This window comes from Lipotes vexillifer, unplaced genomic scaffold, assembly GCF_000442215.2.
Source record: "Lipotes vexillifer unplaced genomic scaffold, Lipotes_vexillifer_v1.1 scaffold847, whole genome shotgun sequence".
Classification (NCBI taxonomy): domain Eukaryota; kingdom Metazoa; phylum Chordata; class Mammalia; order Artiodactyla; family Lipotidae; genus Lipotes; species Lipotes vexillifer.
This window is the reverse complement of record NW_006778821.1, coordinates 533384-552164: the sequence shown is the minus strand read 5'-3', so window position 1 is coordinate 552164 and position 18781 is coordinate 533384. Positions and strand designations below refer to the sequence as shown.

At 43.2% G+C, this 18781-nt stretch overlaps 1 protein-coding gene across 2 annotated transcripts in view; it reads right to left on the bottom strand.

Moving 5' to 3' along the window:
- The window catches only part of SYTL5 (synaptotagmin like 5), a 108916-nt gene that overhangs the window by 5175 nt on the left and 84960 nt on the right, over positions 1-18781 (bottom strand). Inside the window, exons 9-14 of one of the 2 annotated variants that reach the window (XM_007451972.1) lie at positions 18325-18417; positions 17421-17486; positions 13531-13709; positions 11067-11166; positions 9286-9447; positions 593-701 (exon numbers count right to left, since the gene is read on the bottom strand). In XM_007451972.1, the coding sequence (XP_007452034.1) occupies positions 593-701; positions 9286-9447; positions 11067-11166; positions 13531-13709; positions 17421-17486; positions 18325-18417 (709 nt within the window). The remainder of the gene's footprint in view (positions 1-592; positions 702-9285; positions 9448-11066; positions 11167-13530; positions 13710-17420; positions 17487-18324; positions 18418-18781) is intronic. The other variant, XM_007451973.1, reaches the window with a different exon arrangement.

Here is an 18781-nt window from a genome sequence, read left to right as displayed (position 1 = left end):
TCGTGCCCCGGTCCGGGAGGATCCCACATGCCGTGGAGCGGCTGGGCCCGTGAGCCGCGGCCGCTGAGCCTGCGCGTCCGGAGCCTGTGCTCCGCAACGGGAGAGGCCACGACAGTGAGAGGCCCGCGTACCGCAAAAAAAAAAAAAGTTGACTCCATCTGGATTTTTCCTTTGTATTCTGTGTTCCAGGTTAATTTCTTTCTCAAGATGCCCTGAGCAGCTGTGAATGTCATAAATCCAGACAGCAGCTTTCTGCACCTCCCCTCTCAGCAGGCCATCCCCCATCTCCCCCTACCCCCCCACTCCACCCGGCAGGGGCGAAGATCCTATATGTCCTGGACTTCCAGGAAACAAATCTCAACATTAAGGTTGGTCTCTAAGTATGAACTCTGTCTGTCCTTTCCTTCTAAGAATCTGACACCCTTCCCCATACACAGTATATATACTTTTCGACTCTCCTTAAACGACAGTGACACCTAACCCTTTCAATTTCATCTGTGTAATGTAAAAGTAACATAGTCCCCTGATCCCTATTTCCACATTTCTAGAAATGGAATGTCCCCGATCAAAGTCATTGATTTGTTTTCTCCACCTTGAAGCTGTCCTAGTGCAAGTGTCAGGTTCTCCTCTGGGGGTATGTAACGTAAAATGACTGTCAGCTCTCCTTTGTACTGAAGGCCGATATCCGCAGCAAATTCCACCTGGCCAAGAGGAGACAGGTGAAAAGAAAAAGTGAGAATGCTTGGTTTGTAATTTTGTAGCCCATATTTGAATGTACAATATTTACTTGGTAGCGTAAATGTGACAATTTATTCCCATTCAACTATGTTGGCACTTATTGGTTCAAGAGATGCCTCAGGCATGAGAAAAGAGAGGCTGGAAACCTCTATGAAGGTATTTGAGTATAACATTTAACGCTGAAGGGCTTCCCTGGTGGCGCAGTGGTTGAGAGTCCGCCTGCCGATGCAGGGGACGCGGGTTCGTGCCCCGGTCCGGGAAGATCCCACATGCCGCGGAGCGACCGGGCCCGTGAGCCATGGCCGCTGAGCCTACGCGTCCGGAGCCTGTGCCCCGGAACGGGAGAGGCCACAACAGTGAGAGGCCCGCGTACTGCAAAAACAAACAAACAAACAAACAAAAAACATTTACCGCTGAAGTAAAAGGAATTTGAGAGGAGATATATAACACACGTTCGGTGAATCAATGGACACTGAGTGCCTGTGATGGATTGGGAACTGGACCCATCATTGAACATACCCAAATAATTTGGGGTATGAGGCAGGGGTAAAGATGTCACTGAAAACAGCCCCAGAAGATACTTCTGTCTGTCTGTCCTTGATGTCTCAAGGCCTTCCTAAGTGTCCAAGAAGGGGCAAGTAGGCAGTAACGTCTGATTCATATTGGGCTGCCAGCCACCAACTATGAAAAGCTATACTGGTAATTCACATCATTAAAACTCAATGAGGAAAAACTGGTTCACTCCAACATTGCTGGTGGGACTGTAAAATGGTTCAGCCACTCTGGCAATCAATCAGTTGGGCATTTTCCTAAAAGACTAAACATACAACTACCATACACCCTAGCAATGTTCACTCTTGGGCATTTATCCCAGAGAAGTAAAAGACTGTGCACACTGAAAAAAATCTGTACATACATATTTGTATCATCTTTGTTACAGTACAAAACTGGAAACAACCTAGATGTCCTTCAATAGATAACTGGTTAAATAAACTGTGGTAGAGCCATACCATGGAGTACTACTCAGCATGAAAAAGGAATGGCTATTGATACACACAACAACTTGGGTGAATCTCTAGAGAATTACGCTGAGTGAAAAAAAGTCAGCTTAACAGGATACATACTATACGATTCCATTTACATGACATTTTTGAAATGACAAAATAATAGATATGGAGAATAGAGTCACGGTTGCTAGGGGTTAGGAATGGGGGTGGCAGGGGGGAGGTGGGTGTGGTTATGTAAGAGCATGAAGGATCCTTGTGGGGATGGACCCATTCTGTATCTTGGCTGTAGTGGTGGATATACAAAGCTACACATGTGACAAAACTGCACAGAAATAAATACACAAACACACAAACGAAAACCAAGGAAATCTGTGTAAGATGAGTGGATTGTATCAATGTCACCACCTTGGTTGTGGCATTGCACTATAGCTTTGTAAGATGTGACCATTGGGGGAAACTGGGTAAAGGGTATATAGGATCTCTCTGTATTATTTCTTACAATAGCATGGGGATCTACAGTCTTCTCAAAATCAAATTTAAAATTTAAAAATGCAGTGTGAGCACATACCCACAGCCTCTGTTCTATATAGGTCTCCCGTTTGCCACTGAGTCAACGGAACTTTGATTTTTCATAAATAGGGTAAGAAAAGTAGTGTACTTTCCTCAGACTTTTCCTGCAGGAACTTGACTGCTGAGCAATGAGTCAAGGGCTGAGAACTGCTCTCTTCTGAGAGAGGGCAGACGCAAAGAATTCAGAAACCCCAAACCCACAAGAAAGCCCAAGGCTGTTCAAGCCTCAGTGAAAAAGACTGATACCATTACAAAAGGAATCCTTGCCTTACTTTCTTTCCTCTTGGTGGTGGTAAAACTTATTAGTAAAGGTGGGGAAGTCATCTGAAGTGTTTTATTCAGCTATCTTGCCAGGGGCACAAAGGAGATTAGATGGTGAAATAGACTATCCATCTAATATTTAATTATTTTAACCTGAGTGCCTTGTAAGAGGACTTTTCTAATTGTTTTGATGGTGTCAGTAAATTTTAGTTTATGTGAAAGTCACAAATGGAAAATTATAATGGATATTATGACAGATAAAAGAGATCAACTGCTTGTTTGGTACTATGGCTAATGAGAGGTGAGGTATTCGTCCTCTCTGGATCTGGGTGGGCTCTGTGATTGCTTTGACTAGTAGAATATGGCAGAAGTGATAATGTACCAGTTTCTGGGCCCTGGCCTTAAAATGAACAGCTTCACCTCCTTCTCTTGGAATGAATATTCTTGGGATTCTCCCTCTGGGAACCCATGATGTGAGGTCCAAGTCACATGGAGAAGCCACACGTCAGTGCTCTAGCTGGCAGGCCTAGGTGAGTTCCTGCCTAGCTGGCAGCCAACATCAAGCATGAGACAGCCAACTGGAGCAACCAGCCCAGTCAAGCCCTCAGATGACTTCAGCCTCAGTCTACCATCTAGCCTCAACCGTATGAGAGACCTTAAATAAGAACCACCTAGCTGAGTCCTGTCACCCCACGGAATCAAGAACAATAGTAATAAATTGTTGTTTTAAGCCACTAAGATTTAAGGTAGTTTTCTATACAACAACAGTTAACCAGTGCGAGCTCTGTTTGCTTTCAGCTGAGATCTTTGGGTAGGAAAATATATTGGCAGGAAAAATTATATGTGCATGTGTCACATACTAATGTGTAGTGTATCTGTAGAGATCAAAACATGCATTATTGGGATTTATTAATGTTGCATTACTTTCTAGCTGAAATTCAAATATACTGGTGACTTGGTATAAACACAGTCCTCACATCTTGTGGGAGGAGAAAATAATAAAGGTGAAGTCTTATAGCATTATAATCACACACAAAAGAAATCCAGAGGAGGGAGTCATCTTACAGTCTGCACATAGCTAATATCTTGGGGGTATTTTTGGTACACGTGCAAGGAAATTCCAAGGCAACATCCTGTCCTGGCATACTACCATTTTACATTATTCAACCAACTCCTACTCAGAAACAGGTTGCAGAATTCAATTCAGTTTATTCAATTCTACCAACACATATGGAATGGCTTCCTGTAGTAATGATTTTAAGGCATTTTGCTAAGTGCTACGGGGACACGGAGAGAGACCCGGCTTTCAATGAATTTTCATTCTATCCAGGAGATATATTTTCAACAGAAGCTCTATTCATCTGCCCGAATGCTCTCCATTCCCAGTGAAGAGCAGAATCCTCTAAAAAGACCGTGAGTGCCCGCTCCCATCAGCTTAAGTGCACGCTCATCAAGTTAGCTGCATTAGTCCCCGAAGCTCTATATGCCAGGCATATTTGTGGCTGTAATTATATAGCTGAATGTCACAAATTGAAGAGTCCAAAAAGACAGCTGCTACTATAAAAATTAGGTTGACCGACTTATCAGAACTAAAGATTTGAAAATAAATTTGCTATTGGATTACATTTGGGCTCCAAGCTGTAAACGATTAGGAACAAGATCGTGAATATTTAGAAAGGTTTTTGCACTTGGTTGACTTTCAAAGTACTCTTAAGTTTTTGTTTCACTTTAGAGAAACTCAAACTAGAAACTGTTGATTAGGATACATTAGGGTCAGAATTTATGCCAGGAGGATATGACAGAATTGCAATCACTGAAACCATACTCAAACAAAACAAAGTGCCCCTATATTAGAAGACCTGAAAATGAATGCACATGTATTTGTTTTAAGTTAAAATACATGATTAAGAAATGCACTGGGGGAGTGGGTATGTGTTTGACTTCTGTGACTTAGTCTATGAACTGACCTACTATTATTGGTCCTGATTGCTGGGAGAAGAGACCTTCTACCACACAGCAAGCTCAATGGCACACAAATGATGACAGTTGCTCCCAATACAAGTACAAAGAACCTACTGTGGGAAGAGAGTAATCCAGAATGGGGTGAAGAGGGGGCCCGTGTCTGGTCCTTAAAGGATGGGAGAGATGATGACATATGAAGGGGGGTGGGGGGAGATGATTAGTCTGGGTTAAGAAAGCAGGATGAGCAGAATACAGTGGGGCTTGTGCAGAACGTGTCTAAGGACTGGTAGGGAGTCAGGTGTGACCAGAGGTATGTGTGCAGGGAAGAGGCAGCAAGGAAGACGCAAACAAGCTGTCTACTCTGGGGTCCCGAGGAGACCTGAAGACACGAATTCCTGTTATCGTGTTTTATTAGGGTGGGTAGTAGGGTAGTGGGACCACAAGGTGAAGAGAGGTTTACCAAGGTTGTGATATCAGGCAAAGTTTCATGGAGAGTAACTTTTGCTCAGTCCCACAGGGGAGCTCTGAGGACAAGACAGGTCACACCTCAGAGCTGTCCCAATCAGAGGCAAGGGACTGAGAGGGTTTACACTCCTTCACCCATCAGTTATTGATCAAGGGCTCTGCCCTCAAGCCCCAGAAGCCTTAAATACCTAGGCTATTCTGGCTTTCCATGCCCACATTCCAAGCCCACTCCAGCAGCCTGAGGACGCCTCTCCTACAAAGATTGGTAGGTGTTGGCTGGCAGGAGGGACAGCCATGGGGAGCCATGCATGCATGAAAATGGGGATTAGGTAAAGCACTGACATCTTCCTCTGCTCCAGAAGGCTTTTTGAAGAGATAGAGATCCACTTTCCATCAGAGTAGGAGCAGAGTTTCCACTCAGACACTTACAGGTCTAAGGTGGGGTCATATATCACGGACACAAGTCTGCCCAAACTGCCACATAAAGAGAGAGCCCTTTAGCTAGGCAGTCATTTCACGGGACCTTATATTACATTGACTCTGCCTGAAGAGTGGGATATGGCGAAGATTTCCTTGAAAACCACTTAAGCTTGCTGTTGACTTTCAAAGGTCCTTTATATAATCACACCTTCTGGGAACACACGAAAGGCAATTTATACTGACAAACTCTTCTTGTCTAACTACCTAACATGCCTTCCGGTATGATAACGAGTTATAGCTAATAAACAGTCCCACGGCATGCAGTAAAATGGGAGTTATACTGTGAAACTACTTTATAGTAAGTACATCTGGCACCTTGAGTTCCTTCTCTGTCTGCATTGGCCTCCACATGGGTTGTAAGACCTAGCAAAAACAAAGGAAGGAGCTTCCCTGGTGGCGCAGTGGTTGGGAGTCCGCCTGACGATGCAGGGGGCGCGGGTTCGTGCCCCGGTCCGGGAAGATCCCACATGCCGCGGAGCGGCTGGGCCCATGAGCCATGGCCGCTGAGCCTGCGCGTCCGGAGCCTGTGCTCCGCAAGGGGAGAGGCCACAGCAGTGGGAGGCCCGCGTACCGCAAAAAAAAAAAAAAAACAAAGGAAGGTGTCCAGGGACTTTTCACCAACACAGAGTAGATAAGCAATAAGGCACTGTGTCTTTCCAGTCTTCCCACTGCCAAAGGATGTCAGTATTTCTGAACGTTTAAAGACTATTAATTCGGATCATCTATTACTAAGGAAATTGGTCCCTGTAGCTCACACTTCAGCTCCTCAGCTGGATAATCTACAAGAAGCATCAAGTCTCCAAGGCTGCTCATGCTCTAGCTGCAGCTGATGAAGTGACTCCTGCATTGAAATGACTGAGGGGCTGACGGAGAATGAGATGACAGTTCTCAGAGCCGGCTGGTAATCAACCAGAGGGAGCCCAGCTCAGCCCGAGGATGAGCCACTCACGAAGCAGGAGGCGGCGTACAGAGCATGTTTTGGTATCCTGCCTCCCTGGTTTTGGAAGGCATGGTATCTAAGCAAGTCTGAATAATCTGCAGCCTTTCCTCTGTATGTGTCAGAGGGAGCTTGGTGGAAAAAGATGACAGGGATCAGAGACACCACTTTCAGTTGCGTTCCCCAGAAGCCACCCCTGAGGTGAGGATTCTTATGCAAGTGACTTATTAGGCAAGTGCTCCCAGGACAGGCCAGTGAAGGGGTTGGGGAAATAGGTTGGGGAAGAGGAGGAAGCCAGGCAAAGGCGCAGCCAGATCCAGCAGGACAGCTTTGGAGTATAACGCCTCAGACCTTTTCCCACTCTCAGTAGTGGAGCTGAGCTTTCAAACTCCCCTATCTATCAGTTACTGACTAAGGGTCGACTTGTGGCAGGGGGTACATAAGCTCCCAGGAATTTCTGGCTCTCTGCCTACGTGGGAAAAATTTACAATAGTCTGAGGACAGACTTCTAAAGAGAGCCTCTGGCAGAGGACCAAAGGAGTTCCAGTGCCATTAAACACCATCAGGATGCTTCCACCCTGAGCAGCCTCAGAGAGACGCTTCTCCCTTATGATAGAAAGTCAAACCACTCAGCGTCAATGTGAAGGTGATTACCATGGAAAGTTGTTGACCCCTAAGCACAGAGGATGCTTGGGAGAGGCCTGGGAGAGCTTTGATATCATCTCAGGGCAAATTCTCCAACCATTTCCAAGAAACTGACTGGAAACCCTCCAAGCTGGTTTCCAAAGAGCCCCTCCGTGCTTTCATGTTATATTTCTGACAGACAAATTAACTGCATGGACTAAGATACATGTCACTTGTCCTTCATCAGTGTCACGCATCATATGATATGTTGGACATTTTCTATGATTCTTTGATGCTCACCCATTACACGTGATAGGAGACTTAAGTCCGATTAATTGCTATCCTTTATGTTGAGGCTTTTCATTCAATTCCAAGAAACTTAGTAATGTAATGACCAAATATTTCTCATATTTAATGTCATAGAAATGTTATGCTATCATGGACTTGTTAACACTGCACTTCCTATCTCTACCACATTTACGTTAGTCATGGGAATGAGGTTATTTCCTGTTTGAGGATTTCTATTTCATTTTCCATTTTACCCATAGCCCAATTAAACCCCCTAAAGATTTTCCATGAGTTATTTACACCAAGTTTAAGGTCAACACTTATAAAATCCACTAGAATATTGTATTTAAATTCTGAGTCTCAGTCTCCTTATATGAAATGGGGATAACTATGCTAACCCCACACTGATGGTTGTAACCATGAGACGTGAACGATGCTGCTACTGACGATCAACAAGTGTTACTGATGATGGTCACTTGTGTTTTGCTGTCTAGCATCCACTCACCATTTTTTTTTTTTTTTTAGTACTACTGTAGCAGGATTTCTTTGGGGGCAATACCACCTTCAATACCAGAGTTATGTTCTGATTGTCTTAAGCCAGTCAATGTATCTCACCTCCCTAGCCAGAATGATCGGCTCAGGATGGGCAAATAATGTAATGAGAATTAGGAACCAGGGCCAGGGCATTGGCTGGACTATTGGAGGAGGAGGAACTCTCTCCTCTCCTGGACAGTGTGAGGCAAGGATGAGAGGTTTGCAGCTCTTGTGGTGTCCAAGAGAAGCAGACCTGGAGCTAGTGAGGGAGGCCCACACTGCATGAAGTCTGCAAGTGAATCTAACACAGAGAAGAGAGACCAAGAGACTCCAGGGCCTTGCTAAGATCTGAGTATCTGGATCAAGCCATGCTTGATAATCACTGGCCCATAATTTCCTTTTATTTTTTTGAGTAGTATGAGCTGGGGTTTCTGTTAATTGCAATATAAGGACTCCAATGTAACATAAATACCGCCTAGCATTTAGTGAGAAGTTTACAATGTGCCTGACACAATACTGCAAGCACCACATAGCAGGCTTCTTCAAGCCTCACAGCATCCCTATAACTGACGTCCGATTCTTTTATCACCAGTGAGAATACCAAGGCCTGGGAAGTTAAGTAACTTGCCCAAGGTTACACAGAGTCGTGAAGCCAGGATTGAACCCAGGAAGTCTGATCTGCATCCACTATCTTTACCATCATGTTCTTTTCGCCCTTCTCTCTATAAAGAACAATCTTTGGTTACGTAAACGTGACCTTTTCTCCACCTCACTTTTGACTTCAAAAATTACTGTAAATGTAGAGATACCAATTGCATAGAGTGAATCTCAGGTACTGTTGGTTTAGTTTAGAACATACTATAGTAGCATTTAATTTCTAGAACCAGCTTTGAGATTTCTTTTTCTGACTATAACTCAAGACCTGGGTTCTGAATCTCAAAAGTAGGAAAAGTAGGAAACCAGATACTTCAGCTGCTGGTCACTTCCTCCTGTGAGCTAAGGCAAGAGCACACCTGTTCATGTCTGAATTGTGGAGAATGAGGAAGAGACAGAATGTTTTGAGACTGATCGTGCTCTATGGAGCTGTTTTTGTCTATGTGAAAATGAACGCTTTCTCTTTCTAATAGGATCATATAATGTATTCTTTTGTTTATCCATGGCAACCTTTGAATGATGACTACATTTTTAGTAGGTCAAATTAATAAGATATATGATTATGGGGCTTGATTTTACAGTCTGTAGCGAAGAAGGGTTTCCAAAAGAATGGATTTACATTTATTATATTATTCCAAAATTAGCTGCACTAACCTTTTCAGATTATCCCTTGACAACTGGAAGTCTTCAGATTCTTTAGGCCTGTGACATCAGTTTTGCTCATTACTTGTATAACTGTTTGACTCATCTGGAAGCATTTCCTACCTTGGGCTGAAGCACAAACCACTCATCACTTGGATTTTCAAAGTTCCATGAGTCAAAAGGAATCTCCACCTCCCCAAGGAAGCTGTTCCGTCCAAATCGATCGTAATGCCAGACCGAGAGCTGCAGAGTTCTCATTTCCAGCTGGGCATGGCTGATGGTATACTGCAAAATCAGATTTACAACATCACAACTCCATAAGGAGGGCTCTGCCCGCTTCTAGGACAGGTTGAAATTTACTACCACCAGCTTTCAGATCAAATACATTAATAATACGAACAAAACAAACCCAAGAGAAAAAAATCTTCATTTATCTTCGTTTCTGCTACACCTGGGGTTCTATTCCATAAAATCATTTTGTGTGAGCCTTAGCACTGAACCATATATCAACAGACTATTTGGGGCCAGGGCGGGGGGCGGGGGGGAGGAGTCGATAAATTTCAGATATTGTATAAAAAGTGTCAGGTGATGAAGCTTGTCCCCTTTTCAGTTTTACCTGCTTTCCATTTGCCTAATTATTTTGTCAACAACTATTTTGTAAGCACAATGTTTAATATATCAATTCTCTAATTTATCTGTCTTATTTTATTTATAACAAGAAGCCCCAAATCCAGGATAGTATTGACAGTGAGAAACTTGCAAATGCCAAACTTCATGAAGTTCAGCCTAAGTGCAGGGATGAAACGATATATACGTAGGTTGAGCAGAAAGGAAATATTGTTGGCATGGTTTTGCCTTTTCCAGCAGAACATTATCCAGGGCCACAAGCCCATACACCCTCAAAACCTCCTGATTATCCTAAGCAAATGACCACCTGGGACATGCTTCAGACTGACTAACTCCTGATCTCGGATTTGCATCTACACCCATCCTTGCTGTTCCTGGCATGATTAACCTGGGCTCCCTGCTTCCTGGATCTGCCATGTCACTCTGTTTTTCTCTTCTGCTTGGGCTCATCTTTGCTATCTTGTCATGGCTGCTGGATTCACCCTCTGCCTATATTCGTTCATTTTCACGTTGATCTGTTTTGATATTGGTTCCTGCTTTCACATATGACCCTGCTGACACAGGCCCCAACTCACCAACTTCCTCCTATGGTGGACTATGACTCCATCATTCTGGGCACAAGATCCATAAATTACTCTGCGACTGGCAATAACGTCTACATTCCCATCTCCCTGGATCTTTCTTACCAGGCTAGATTGGTCCAGGGTGAGAGAAGAGGTTACATGGAAGCCTATAGGGAAAAGTAATTTCTCTAGAATTGGGGCCTGGGTCATCTCTTATCTAGGCCACTGTCTCTGAGAGTTCTGGAATCCAGCCCTGCATCTCCACTGTTCATTAACCACATGCTTAAATTTAGCCAAATTCCAAAACCCTTACAAGAAACAGCACATGTTCACGCTGTGTTAGCAGAACAGTGAGTGGGTACAGACCTGCTAAGTTACTGTCAAAACTGTGACAAACTTGTTTTAGGGGAAGCTAGAAAAAAACACAGTTTTCCCAAGGATGAAACATACTTTTTGACAAGATGTATCAGGTCAGATGTAATTTTCCTGGATCGTCTCTACTTAAGGTGCAATTTCAGGGGCAACAGAGAAAAACAGATTAAGAGTGGTTTACATTTTTTCTTTTCCACAAACAGAGAGCCAAGGGTATCACACTAATTGATTCAAATTCTACTTTTCTAAAATACATATAAGCCTTGACATGCAAATCCTCTGTAGTTTCAATGAGGCTGTAAACTGTATCACTAAAGTTACTCTGAGAGAATATTTATTTACCTTTAGTGTTTCATTGAATTCTGGATTGGTGCCTGTTCTGATTTTGGTCTTGCGCTTATTATTTCTAGACTTGTCAGGAAGAAGGTATGACTTGACATAACTGTAGATGGTAAAAAAAAAAAAAAAAAAAGTGAAAATGATATTTGGGAAACATCTACTTTGCAAGAAATGCTCGGGGACATCAGTGAATAAAAGAGGCAAAGGGAATAGGCTAGTGAGTATAAGAGACAGAACCAAAGGGAATGTTGTCTACATAACAGGACACCTTGAAATATAACTCTGGACCTTCAATAAGAGAGAAGCAGTAAAGTCTAGTGGTAAAGGGTGTGGGCTCTGGAGTCAAGCCAGCTGGGTTTGCATCACTCCAGGCCTCACTGGTTTTGGTGAACTCAAGAGCTTACTTATGGCATTGTGAAGATAAAATTAGCTGAGACATACAAGAAGCTGACATATTATACTACTCAATAAATGCAATCTATTATTATGATCAATGGTCTCACAAAATATGGGGTTATTTTCCTCTCCACTCAGATGTCAGGACTTCTGATGAGTGGAGTCAATGGCCATGGATGGATGAAGAAAAATGGCGAAAAGAGGAAATGAAAAATAACAACCTGAAATCACAATAGCAATTCTACCCAATACCTTGCCTTGAGCTGTCCCAGGAGTCTCTTGGAGCGAAGCATCACGGCAGAGTCAGAAATGTACAAGATTGAAATGTAAAGGATGCTACCAGAGTCCTGAAGCACATCTTCAGGATGGGCTTTAGATGATCCCTTTCCATGCTAGTCGAAATGATGATATTGGTCCTGAAGCTCTCTGATATTTAGCTGAGGAGGTAAGTGGACCAATCTGTACTCAGAATCCATCTGTTTGTCTAATTTGGAAACAGCTATGCTGAGTTGTTTACTGAGCCTAGGTCATCTTTATGTAGAAAAAAGGTGAACAGCAGGTCTGAGACTGCTCTCCTTAGAAATGCCTGCTTATAAGTTCGGCTCTTGGCTGGCATGTGGGAACCTGGATTTCAGGAGGATTCTCTCATCATTCCCAGAACAGATATAAGTGGCTCACTGTGACTAAAATATTTGTGGAAATAATATGGACCTGGCTTATGCTGAACCCCTGCTTTCCTTCTGGGAGACTGGGAATTTGTTATATGCCCACTTGAGTCTCTCAATGAGCTTCCCTGGTAGACAACACTTCACATGTGTTGTCACAGTTCGTTGCTGGAGGACTTAAGCACCTTAAGCACATCCCATGTGCCTCCACCGGGAAAGGATACTTGGAAGCTTAAGCCTGGATTCTTTAGAACTTTGCCACATATGCCTTTTCCCTTTGCTTATTATGACTACGTGTGGAGACCTGTGAGTCCTCCTAGTGAATCATCAAACCTGGCAGTGGTCCTGGGAAGGCATGGCATATCTTTGTATCTAGCTTCTTTCCAATGTGCTATACTCATCCCTGCCCTCCCGGGCTCGTTCCTGAATTCCTGAGAGCTTCAAAATTGCCCTCTCAAGTTGTTCAATTGGGTGAACAGCTTGGTAATTTTCTCTGGAGTGTTTCCCAGAACAAAAATTAACAGGATGCTCTTATACATCCTGGGGTGTGCCAATGTGTCAGCCTTCTATCTCAAAGAGCTGCCTCTGTGTGAATTACAAATCTGTCAGTCCTGAATCACGCTGAGTAATAGCTTTTTAAAAATCTGGGAGCTGGGCTTCCCTGGTGGCGCAGTGGTTGAGAGTCCACCTGCCGATGCAGGGGACACGGGTTCATGCCCCGGTCCGGGAAGATCCCACATGCCGTGGAGCGGCTGGGCCCGTGAGCCATGGCCACTGAGCCTGCGTGTCCGGAGCCTGTGCTCTGCAACGGGAGAGGCCACAACAGTGAGAGGCCCGCATACCGCAAAAAAAAAATAAAAATAAAAATAAAAATAAAAATCTGGGAGTTTCCTGGTCGTCTAGTGGTTAGGACTTGGTGCTTTCACTGCCGTGGCCCGGATTCAATCCCAGGTCAGGTAACTGAGATCCCACAAGCCGTGCAGTGCTGGAATGGAATGGAATGGAATGGAATAGAATGGAATGGAATGGAATAGAATGGAATGGAACAGAATAGAACAGAATAGAACAGAATAGAATGGAATAGAATAGAATAAAATACAATACAATGCAATAAAGTAAAATAGAATAGAATAGAATACAATAAAATAAAGTAAAATAGAATAGAATAGAATAGAAATAAAATAAAATAAAATAAAAAAGTAAAAATCAGGTAACCACGAACACAACCATTATGCATGCACATCAAAGAATATTTAGAAGTTTGGCACAGGAAGAAAGTGACGATCAACCTTCTGAATCTAGAGGAATGCTAAGACGCTTCTGAAAAAGAAACACACATGCTGACAAACACACATAGTCACATATGCAGTGACCGAAATAGTCTAAGGAATATGGTATATGCTTACGCATCTGTCCTCTGTTTCTTTTCATCTCCTATGGCCAGATTTCTGCAATTCTTGACAAAAATGTAGAGCCCGCCAGTTTTGTAGCAGTAGCTGATGTGGAGGAGGATTTCCCCGCTGACCTTCACGTTGCCATAGTCGCCTGTTTCACTGTAAACGCTCATCATGCTGTTCAGGCTGGTCTGGAATAAACAAGATGAAAAGAGGCATCTAGTGTTATGCTAGTGGTCTCTTCACAGAAGTTACCTCCCTTCATTCAGTTACAGTTCCCATTGTCTATAACGAGCAGGGAAGTTTAGGGTGAAAGGAAGAAAGCAAAAATCGCTTGTCTTTCTGGTATTGTATAAAATCCAAGCCTGAAAAAGGACAAGAGCTAGGACCATTAGTAAGGAAGTCAGGAAGCTTGCTGAGAGGGGAAGCATTATCGTCTTCTTGGGTTAGTGAATACCCTGTGTTTATTCACTGCTTCTAATGAATACAGGGTCATTGAGGCATTTCCCATCATATCTCTTTTCCTCATCCCTGCAGCATTCTCCTTTTTCACTGGTAGACTCCAGGTCAATCTACTTCAAGGTCTAGAATGCATTAACCATGACAAAGAAAAATTCATTTCCTATTTCTGTGCTAGCATAAGCCACAAGCTTCTCTCTCTGACATCTACCTAGAGTATCCCATCAGTCTCTGGGAAGCCAGAACTCTAACCGAGCAAGACGCTATGGGGCCTTCCCAGGACAGACCCGCCCCCATATCCTCTGCTTTAGCTCCTCTCTGAAGCACCCAGATAATAGTATCAGATGCACACTTCCTGAGTTGTTTTACAGATGCTAAAACTCCCACCAAATTGGAAGAAATTAACTACTTGATGACCATGAACACGTAGCCCCCAGACCTTCTGGAGCCTAAAGACTGCACACCATCAACCAGTCAGAGAACTGTGCACAAGCTGATCACATACCCTGCAACCCACGTCCCTCACCTGGCCTTTAAAAATGCTTTGCTGAAACCCCTTGGGGAGTTCTGGGGTTTACAGAGCACCAACCACCTGTCCTCCTTGTACTGGTGCTTTTACAATCTACACTGTACTTTCCTTCACCACAATCTGGTGTCAGCAGATTGCCTATACTGTGCCCAGGCGAGCAGACCCAAGTTTGGTTCAGTAACAAAACTGTACCTTTAACAAGGGCACGCCAGGAGAATGTCATATGCCCATAGCTGTCAGGCTCTCCCCTGAGCAGCTGTACAGCCACATGGGTAGTAATAAGACCATGGCTTTGTACACATCTATAAAATAGCAACCCACAAAACAGAATGCTAAAGAAGAAAATAACACAGCAAGCAATAAATAAAATTAAAATGTAAAAAGAAACTCTATCCAAATGTACCAGAATGAATGAAGTTTCTGAAGACACACTAATAGCAAGAGACATATTTTAAATTAAATGTAATGAAATTATCCTGTAGTACCAGCGGCACAGACTCTATGTCTTAGCAACATGACTGTCACAAAAGGCCACCTGGAAGGCTTTCAGGAGTGACCCAGGAGTTTCAAAAGCCTGTCTGTGAACCACCGGGAAGGACTGTGGTGACCGCAAAGAGAGTTTAGACTTCCTACTTTTTATACTTTTTTGTTTATACATAAAACAAAAGTCATTACGCTCCTCCAATTGCTCAGAGTAGAGACTGATCAAAAAACAGGAAGTGGGTGATGTGGCTAGTATCTATTCCAAGCTTAAGCCAAGGGCAAGAGCAAACCAAGGATTCCATAATTATGTGGAGATTAAAACTTAAGGAAAGCCAGTGAGTGACCTACTTCATCTTTTTTATTCATAATACAAAACATCAAAATTTTCATGATAGCAAGTGTCTTTGAGCAGTGCTTTGCAAACTTCAATTGCATATAGGTCGGGACTTCCCTGGTGGTCCAGTGGGTAAGACTCCACGCTCCCAATGCAGGGGGCCTGGGTTCGATCCCTAGTCAGGGATCTAGATCCCGCATGCGTGCCGCAACCAAGAGTCCGCATGCTGCAGCTAAAGATCCCACTTGCCGCAACTAAGACCTGGTGCAGCCAAAATGAATAAATATATATTTTTTAAATTGCATACAGGTCACCTGGGGATCTCATTAAAATGACGATTCTGATCTATTCAGTCCCGGGGGCGGGGTCTGAGATTCTGCTTTTCTAACAAACTCCTAGGTCCACAGTTCCCAAACTGTGTGTCTCGGCATCCCAAAGCAGCAGAGCCAACTCACAGGGGCAAAGCAGGATATTTTAAAATTTCAATGGAAACACAGCGACAACTACCAGACACCATGCAAACTACGAACACTGGTTCACAGTATTAACATTAAATTCCACCTTATTCTTTTCAATGAAGTCCTATCTACGTGAAGCTGAGTTTGGGGCAGTTGCTATGACAAAAAGCAAGTATTGCACAAAAATCAACAGGGAACAGGAAATGAAAATGATGTTACCCAATCAGATTCCAAGATCTGACAAGTCATGTAGTGCCCATCAGGCAGGCACAGCCCATCAGGGGCTATTTAAGACTGGAATAAAAATATTATTTTTCTTTCAAGTTATGTATATTATTTTTTCAAATGGCAACTAAGTTGTTAGGACCCCAGTACTTATTACATTTGTTTTTCAAGCTAACTACTTAATAAATGGGCTAGTCAGGTATTACGTTTGGCCTAGGAGTGCTATGAAATTATCACTGAGACACTAGGGGCTCTGTGAGCTGACAGCGTTTTCCAGTCTCTGTCCCAGGTGATACAATACTGCTGGTCCACGGACCATGCATTGAGCTTCAAGGGCTTCAAGAATAAGCCTCAACCCCATCACGTTACATATAAGTAAAGTCTGGCTCACAGAAACTGTTGGCAGTGCCAAGACACTGGGACATAACATTCATATTTTATGGCAAGATAAGAAAAATTTAAACATAAAAACTCTTCTTTACCCTTTGGCCTCCTCTCTCCCCACACTGTACATTGTGTATCTGTATTATGCATCAACCAGACCTCCCCCATTGGCAGAAATAACTGCTCCACCATAGAAAGCAACATTCTCCTAGCATCAATAAGAAACTCAGTAAAAGATAACATTCCTTCTTGCTCTTGTAAGGGGACATGATGACACTTAGATCTGAATTGTATAAACTGTCCATAACACATCATTTAATGTACAGCCCTCTGTCTCAAAAACTTATATAACTGTGCCTTGAGTTCACAAGGGTGGAACAGTTCTTGGAGCTTTTGGAGATGCTGTTTCTGGGTTATAATCCCCCGTTTGGCTCCAATAAAATTTCCCATTTCTTTCTTAGACCTACTGATTAATTTTTTTGTTGACAACATAAAGCCAAGATTTCCAGATTATTAGTCTGAGGACCTCCCCACCATACCTCACTGCCTCCTTGTATCACTGACTTGTATCTACACCACATTCCCCTGTAGTCAATTCTGCAAAGAGGGTCCTCTGCAAGCATGACGTCCATATATAGAAAAGACACTTTAAGAACCCACAACTGCTGAAGCTTGGGAGAAACTGAAGAAGTTACAGAAATTTTACTACTAACCAAACTTTACGCTCTTAACCAAGCCAATGCTGTGAGTTAAACAGAGATGTTTACTCTAAAGGTGCCTTGTTCGCAGTAAGTCATTTTAGACCATGTATCTTTTCACTGTTCCTCAGATTCTAATGTTTAACAAATGTTCTTTCTTTGGAATACCTGGATTCTGATCACATTATTTACCTTTTAAAAGAGAACCTCTGGTTAACTGTATACAAGCCAGAAAGAGATAAATGCTGGAAAAATTGCCTACCTAATTAGATTCCCTGTACCATGAATTTTGTGAAGTGTGGTTGGAAAAAAGGAAAAGCTTGAACACTCACAGTGTCTGAGTCAGCATCAGGCACACTTAGGTAGGTCCACTTCCTGTCAGAGCCTGCTTGAGAATTCTTTAAGGAAGTCACCCAAAGGTCAAAAGAAAAAAGGGTATTAGAGCAACAGACAGAAATCAGAGAAGCAAAGACAAGACTTGTAGGCATATAGATGGGTATTAGGACACGGGAGCTCCTAAAGCTCTCTCAAAGAAGGGTTCAAACACCAAAGTAAGAAGGGATTTTATCCCGTAGGCAGTGGAAAGCTGTGGACTTGATGTGCGAGTAGGAGAGAAACCTACTTGGGTACATGTTTTAGGAAAGTGACTGGCGGTAGAGTGGAGGCTAGTTGGGGAGTTGAGAGAATGGTGGCAGGGAAATTTAACAGCTGAGAACTGAGATAATTCAAAGGCTTCCGCTGATGAGACCCTGAACTAGGGAGTGATGAGGTTTTAAAACATGGGTGAGGGGCTTCCCTGGTGGCGCAGTGGTTGAGAGTCCGCCTGCCGATGCAGGGGACACGGGTTCGTGCCCCGGTCCGGGAAGATCCCACGTGCCGCGGAGCGGCTGGGCCCGTGAGCCATGGCCGCCGAGCCTGCGCGTCCGGAGCCTGTGCTCCGCAATGGGAGAGGCCACAGCAGTGAGAGGCCCACGTACAGCAAAAAAAAAAAACAAAAAACAAAAAACAAAAACCTGGGTGAGGAGAGGTTTTTAAAGTAGGAGAGGGAAGGAGCCTTAAGAAAAGCCACCACAAAATTCGAGTGAAAACTACTCTGTGAAAAAAGAGCAAGCAGGAGACTATAATGACTTTTAAATCACTATCACACGCTTTTGAAGAACATTATTCTCTCCTTTGGAAATGCCCAGAAAATCACCGGAGGAAGACTCTTCCAATGCATGCTAGAGAATTGCTTACGGTTGACAGGCCGCTTGCTAGACTGTGGGTGTTTGCAGAAAACCGAGAGGACGCTAAGTCATCAATGCCTTCTTCCGTCTCTTCCAAGTAGTCCTAAGGAAGGATGGGAAAAAATATCAGTGGTTTGGTTTATTTCTTTCCTAGAAAGTCTTTTCACTTAAAAAACCACTTTCTTTCTTAAATTCTTGAAAAATCAGATACAAATATCTAGAAATCACCCCATTCCTAGGTTTTTCTCTTTTGCCTTCCATTCTGATGGTACCTGAACTGTACCATCAGAGGACTGGGGTCTCGTTCCTAGGGATGCTTGCTTTATGGAAAGAATAGGAAATTTGGAATCACACAGACCTCGGCGTTCAATTCCTACCTCCCTGCTCACTAAAATGATTCACTTTGAGCAATGTACTTAAAGTTTTTTTTTTTTTTTTTTTTTTTTTTTTTTTTTTTTTTTTTTTTT